The 7,585-nt window shown below is 45.4% G+C and overlaps 1 protein-coding gene across 1 annotated transcript in view; it reads left to right on the forward strand.

Moving 5' to 3' along the window:
- Positions 1 to 3,083, forward strand: part of LOC120030455 (adhesion G protein-coupled receptor A3-like) — a 52,058-nt gene extending 48,975 nt beyond the window's left edge. Inside the window, exon 19 of the mRNA XM_038975867.1 lies at positions 1,195 to 3,083. Within this exon, the coding sequence (XP_038831795.1) occupies positions 1,195 to 2,692 (1,498 nt within the window). The 3' untranslated portion in view covers positions 2,693 to 3,083. The remainder of the gene's footprint in view (positions 1 to 1,194) is intronic.
- Positions 3,084 to 7,585: the final 4,502 nt, after the last annotated feature.

Consider the following 7,585-nt stretch of genomic DNA (forward strand, 5'->3'; position numbering starts at 1 on the left):
TAATTCACAGCTACCGAGACAAATGGAAACCGCCCTGTGGAATTTTCTGGAACAGATTCTCTGAGAATAGAAAGAGCAGGATGTTTAATACAAAGAGACTCAATGCGTGCACGTGTGTCTTTACCTGATTTAATGAGATAAGGGGTTGAGTCAAACTTGAAATGATGAAGTTATTATATATATTTTTTAAAGGTTGGACCACTTGAATGGTTGGCACTTGACTCATCCAGTGACTCATTAGGATTTGTCATGGGTCGTCATGGTGCCTTTTGAAAAGTGTAACTTTTTGATTTCATCTCATTTAAACATTCTGTCATAAAGAGAGAAAAATACTATAGTAAGTGCCTATTAAATGCTAAATAAAGTAACAGATATGACTAATCGGGTTGATTATTTCACCTTAAATCGGCCATAAATCCCCTTGTGACATGGGAAGCTTGTTGTGTGTAAATAGGAGTGGCAAAATGAAATTGTGAAAACATTTCTTGCCTATCTACAGGGTTGACGTGTTATGCTTAGTTTTCCGCCACAAAACATCAGAAAATGCCCCAAAAGAGAACCAGCTCACCTGCTTTAACATTATTATTTGACTATTAAATGTTTAATGTTTCTTTTGCAATAATAACAAAAAGGAATAGTTTCACCATTAACACAAGATTTCAGTTCACGTAACAGGGTTGACCTTTAAAATGAGGGACAGATGTAAATGAATCACTCATCACATGAAATAAATGATTATCTCAGAAATGACTTTGTAAAGCAACAAAATAACTAGGGCTTTACAATGATGGTGAAACTTGGTGAAATGTTGGGGTTAATCTTCCAAGAAGTGACAGTTGGTTGATGGATGGACATGTAAAAATTCCGAATTTTGGCACTTTAGCAAGTCTTTATATATATAAAAAAAATCTGATTTATTGAATTAATTAGGTATATTTTAAAGGACAATTCATTTAATATAACAGGCTTTTAACATTCAGTATTGGTGCATAATTTCTACTTAAAATATCAAAGGCACTCTTTGTGGCACGACCCTAAAACATGTCATATGGCTCCATTGCCAACATGTGTTTTTGCTGACATATCAACACCACTGCATACTGCATTTGTGTGAATGATAACGTGCGTGTGTACCACATTTACATAAATATTTACTGTTTGTACTGATGCCTTCCCCCTCTTTGTGTCTCTCAGTTGCTGGATGGCGTGGGAGCCCAGCCTGGGGGCCTTCTACGGCCCTGTCAGCTTCATCGTCTTCGTGGACTGCATGTATTTCCTTAGCATCCTCCTCCAGCTGCAACGCCATCCTGAGCGCCGCTACGAACTCAAAGAGCCCGCAGAGGAGCAGCGTCGACTGGCAGTAGCAGGCAGCGAGGCCGGAGATGTCCCAGCCACCCTCCTCCACCTCCACCCCCACGACGCCTCGTCCTCCACAGTTTCGGCTCCTCACGCCGTGTCCCTGTTGGCCTTGGAGAACGAGCATACGTTTGCGGTGCAGCTCCTGGGCGCGGCCGCGGCTCTTGGACTCTACGCTGCGCTATGGGTGTTTGGCGCCATGGCCGTGTCCCAGGAGAGGCCGGCCGACCTGGTGTTCTCCTGCCTGTTTGGCGTGACGGCGCTGGCCCTAGGTGGCTTTCTAATGGCGCACCACTGCGTCAACCGCCAGGACATGAGGCGCCACTGGGCTCAGGCCTGTTGCCCTGGGAGACGGGCCTACTCTGCGCAAGAGGACGCCCTGCTGCCGCTGCCGGGGACATCCACGGCCTCCGCGGCTGGGTCGGTTGGTAGGGGCAACGGCGATGCAGTCAAGTGTGCCCACAGCAGTGCTGAGTCATCCTGCACCAATAAGAGTGTCCCCAGCATGCGAAACTCCGCCCAGGGAAGTAAACTGACCAATCTGCATGCAGAGGCGGCACAGAACAAGTCCCTGCCCCTACTACCCCTGCCCGCGCCGGCCAATGGCGCAGCCTTGCTTGACAACAGCCTCACTGAGCACTCTGTGGACAACGAGATCAAGATGCACGTGGCGCCTGTGGAGGTGCAGTTCCGGCCCGTCAACAACAACAACAATCCCACCGTCGCCACCAACGGACACGCGGGCCGGCACCACAAGAACAGGGCGCGGGCCCACCGGGCCATCCGACTCACGGTGCTGCGCGAGTACGCCTATGACGTGCCCACCAGCGTGGACAGCAGCGTGCAGAGCGCCCCCCACAGGCGGCATCGCCACGAACACCACGACAGTCAGCAGGCACGGAGCAGCCGACGGGCAGCCTACATGGCTTACAGAGAGCGCCTCCAGAGCCAGATGCAACAGGACAGCAGCGACGCCAGCACGTCCCTGCCCCGACGCTCGCGCTACGCCGACAAGGGAGGGGGCAGCACTAGCACCCTGGGCAACGGGGCTGTCAGAGGAGTTGGAAGTGGAAGTGTAGGAACAATAGTAGGATCAGGTGGCGAAAGTGAGGGGGTTGGGACTGCTGCTTCCGTTACGAGTAAAAGCAGTAGTCGCGTAAAGCAGCCCAATAACACAGAACTGGTGGAGGGCCAGCCCAAATCGTACGGGCTCAACCTGGCTACACAAAACGGCACGGTCAAAGACAACGGGCAGAACATGCCTTTAATCAACACAGAGAGCTCGAGCTCGGCCAACATAAAGACTGGCCTATGGAAACACGAAACTACCGTGTAGGGAATGTTTTCTGGACCAAAGACTGCATATCATGTGCTCTACCCTTCAACTGTGAAATTTTATTTTCTACTATTGTTGCTTTTTAGATTTGTGTACAATAATTTTTATATTTTATTTTTATTTTTTAAATGTATCGGGAAAAATAGTCCCACTATTTTGAGTTTGTGAAAGTGTGTGTTTTGGATGCCACTCGTCTGTTTCTGTAGTAGACATTTTATAAATGGTCTATTTTTATATCATTTCATCCCGATTGGTTACACTGTTCTTGAGTTTTGTATGTGAAACTGCATGGTCTGTACCGTTACTGTACCATGCATATCCATTGGGCTGGTTCTTTTGTATTTTCTAGTTTGTTTCAACGCAATAAACCAACAGTTTCTATTTCCATTCACCTAATTGAAAGTCTCTCATTCCCCTGTTCTCGGTTAACCTTGACTCCGGCATATTTCAAGAGTGCGAAGGTGAGTCAAAGCATCTTGGTTCTCAAAAGTTGAGAACTTGACAAGCTCAAGGAACCACTGGCTTGCTCAAGGGGTCCACTGGCTTGCAACGCCTGCAGTGATTTGACAAGAGTCACTGTCGGCAATGAGAGGAGAGGATAATTAGTGCAGTGCATCTTCACCTCTATACCGCTCCCCTCTCTCTAGCAGACCATCAGTGCTTTTTACTGCTGGATATATCTGTTAGGAAAGAGTGGGGAGGGGTGACGACTGAGCTGTACTTTACCGCACAATGTATTGGAGAGGGATGGATTGCCATCATTTAGTCTGCTAGATGCATCCCATTGTCAGTTATCATGTACTGGTCTTAATCCATTGATTAGTCATCCCCGTATAGGGCCTGGGGGCAATCCATGCTGGAGGATCTGCCCTAAATGTTCACAATACGTTTGACAGTCATTTGTTTGACATACTGCACCTATTACGAATAAACCTGTAATTTATTCAACTTTTGTGTGAAGGTCATGTAAAAAGAAAGTCCAGATGTGATTCATTAAAAAAAGACTGACTAACTTTCGAAGTCACAAAGGACACAGCAAAGAAAGTAAAGACATCACTTGAATGTTGATGCTAATGATGCAATACAAAGCATATTTCAGGCAGGCAGAGATGTATTACCCAGCCATCTTGAAAGTGACAATCTGAAATACGGCCTTTGAATAATGTATTGAGCAGTTATGGCTTGATTAGTGTTGGCTTCAGTGATTCCCTCCAGTCAGGAGAGTGAGCTTCAAATAATGACAGAGGTTTCAAGGAGTTGATCCCATCTGTTAGGAAGTTAACTTGAGGTTGACACTTCTGTTTTCTTTCTTGAGCTAATCAAGTCAACCAACAGGCTGATACAATCTGCTTTGAAATCACGCAGACACCTCGGGCAAAAATTTATAAATGAAAGATCCGATATTAATAGTCAATTGCTTCCCCAAATGTGTGTTTAGAACTCGGCAAAGGATATCCAATGCTTCCAGGACTTGACTGTAAAAAAAAAAAAAGTAGTTGAGAAACTTCAAATGGTGGTTTTTGTCATCAACTATGAATGCCTAAGAGAGCGTGACCAACCACGTTCTTATGGGAGGCGAAGGACGGTAAAGGTCAGACGAGTAATGCATCTTTTACATTTTCCGATTACTGCCTACCTTGCCTGGAAGAAGCATCTGGCTTTGTTGTGGAAACTTGCCATGGGAATTAAGATTGATACATTCTACAAAGTCATGCCATCTGTGGTAGTCACAATTAGCTGGCTCGAACTGTCTAGAGGAAAATAAATATATTACCTGGAGCGTCCTAATTACTTACAACTTTAGAGGCCTGAAATATAGTTCAAATATAAATGAGCAACCAGCGTTTCTAATGATTATGGTAGTGTCAAGCTATTGTCTTATTACATGTAGCGAAATATGAAATCAGGAATCCGTGTGGTGGTGAGTTGATTTTTTTGGTGTGCTCCTGCACATGGAGGCCATTTGGACTGATGTGGAAGACCATGCCGCCCCTTTTGATGGAGCTTTCATTATTCTGTATTCTTAGTATTTTCAGCTAAAAATGATGAGTAGTCGTGTGTTTTTATCTGAACGCATTGTTTGCAGTCACACCTGGGGGAGAGAAGACCAGGTGGAGATGACTGAGCGAGTGGAAGAACTTGCCTTGAACCGAGTGAAATGGAGGACATTCATCAATGGCCTATGCTGAAGTCAAAGTAAGTAATTGTTTGGCTTGCTTGTCCTGAATCAAACTTTTGCAGGTCTATAGGTATAGTCACTTAGGATGTCAGTATGGGAAAGTGGGATCTCATGGTCTTTTCAGGCTCATCCAAATGGATTCTTGACTATGCAGATGGCTGGGTGTGGGGGCCATTTTTTTAAGGCAATGGGCAGAGGTCCAGATTCAGCTAAGTGACGAAGAGGTAGAGATGGAGAGATTGAGGTGAGGAGGAGTGGTGGTAGAGGGTGTGTGGAGGTAGACTGAGATTGAGGGTCAGATTGAGGAGTGGGTCAGATTGAGGGAGCAGGTCAGGTTGAGGGAGAGAAGGTAGAGCAGGAGAGAAGGTTGAAATTGAGGTAGAGCGAAGGGAGAGGGAAGGTAGAAGGAGAGAGAATGAAGATAGAGGGAGAGATTGAGAAGAGGGCGACTGGCGGTAGATTGAAGGAGCGTTCGAGCTTGAGGGAGGGAGGGAGAGCGAGAAGGTAGAAGTTGAGGTAAAGTGAGATGGAGGAAGAGGAAAAGGAAAAGGAAGAGAGAAGGTAGAAGTTGAGGAAGAGAAGGGAGAGGTTCCTTTGTTTTTTCATTCCGTTCCTGGAGGACTCCCAGAGTGCTCAGTTTTGTTACAGCCCTGCACTAAACCTGCAGGGGTTGGAGTCAATATGTTGGTTAGTTGAAACATTGCAATAGGTTACAGGTTTACAAGAGAGCCACAATATTTCACTATTGATTGATTCGTTCAAAATAATCTGAAATCTTTTGACTCATTAAAATCTTCTATATTAATTGCCACGTTCATGATTTTCACTTACATTTCCATCGGAAGGCATGCATTTTAGGCTATGACTACACACGATACCTCAGAGCATTAGGATAATCCACACAAAGGTGTTTGTAATATCCAAATCCAAGGACCTGCTTTTGTGTACCATATAGCCCAGAAAGTGGTGACTTTAGACTGGAGTTACATAAACCCATCACACATAACAGACTGTGTTAGCCTCATCACCCCCAGGCCACACTCAGTTCTAGTGCGACCCGTCATCTGCATAGTAGATTCAGGAGGTTGTGAGAATCACTCCAAATTGCATCTGAAGGGGAAGCTACTGTGACTGAGCCACTAGCTTTTTGGGTAAACTAGCTTATTTCATGTACTACAATGCAACTCTAGGGCATTTGCACATATTCATAGGCCATTCAAGTTAAGTGAATGTGCTGGCAGTGGTATTTACAATCATCCAAGTGGGACACATTTTCTATAGTATACCCTACTATGCTTGTATGCAATTAGGGTTGCACAATTCCAGTAACTTTCCCAAAATTCCCAGTTTTTCTAGAAATCCTGATTGGAGGATTTATGGATTTCCTGCTTATTCTATCCTGACGTCAGGGAATTTTTCAACCAGGATTCAGAAAAACTGGGAATTTTGGGGAAGTTACTCAAAATGTGCAACCATAATGTATAATGGTACACAGTAGAAAGTTCACATAGAAATGTGTTGTGTGGAACAGACATTCTCACTCGCAATCAGGATAGGAAGTCATGTAAACACTATTCATTAGCAAGATGGCGCCAACAGAGATGCTTCGAGTCCTTAGGAAACTGTGCAGTATTTTGTTTTCGTATATATTATTTCTTACATTGTTACCCCAGGAAATCTTAGGTTTTATTACATACAGCCGGGAGGAACTATTGGATATAAGAGCGACGTCAACTTACCAACATTACGACCAGGAATACGACTATCCCGAAGCGGATCCTCTGTTTGGACCACCAACCAGGACAATGGATCTTATCCCAGAAGCCGACCCAAAACAACAGCGCCGCATAAGGGCAAGACGGAGCGGCCTCCTGGTCAGGCTCCACACATCGCCCACCGCTCCTGAGTATACTACTCGCCAAGGTCCAGTCTCTTGACAAAAAGGTAGACGAAATTCGAACAAGGGTTGCCTTCCAGAGAGCCATCAGAGATTGTAACATTCTCTGTTTCACGGAAACATGGCTCTCTCGGGATATGTTGTCGGAATCGGTTCAGCCACCGGGCTTCTCCATACATCGCGCCGACAGAGATAAACACCTCTCTGGGAAGAGGAGGGCGGAGGTGTATGCTTCATGATTAACGACTCATGGTGTAATCATAACAACATACGGGAACTCAAGTCCTTCTGCTCACCCGACCTAGAATTCCTTACAATCAAATGCCGGCCATATGACCTCCCAAAATAATTATCGGCAGTTATCGTCACAGCTGTGTGCATTCCCCCTCAAGCAGACACCAAGACGGCCCTCAAGGAACTTCACTGGACTCTATATAAACTGGAAACTATATATCCTGAGGCTGCATTTATTAGCTGGGGATTTTAACAAAGCAAATTTGAGAACAAGACTACCTAAATTCTATCAGCATATTGATTGCACTACATGCGGGAGTAATACACTAGATCACCGCTACTCTAACTTCCACGATGCATACAAAGCCCTCCCCCGCCCTCCCTTTGGCAAATCCGACCATGACGCCATCTTGCTCCTACTGTCTTATAGGCAGAAACTCACACAATGTACCAGTGACTAGACCCATTCAACGCTGGTCTGACCAATCGGAATCCATGCTTCGACATTGTTTTGATCACGCGGACATGTTCCGGTCATCCTCAGAGAACAACATTGATCTATACGCTGACTCGGTGAGTGAGT

Source organism: Salvelinus namaycush, chromosome 36 (genome assembly GCF_016432855.1).
Source record: "Salvelinus namaycush isolate Seneca chromosome 36, SaNama_1.0, whole genome shotgun sequence".
NCBI lineage: Eukaryota > Metazoa > Chordata > Actinopteri > Salmoniformes > Salmonidae > Salvelinus > Salvelinus namaycush.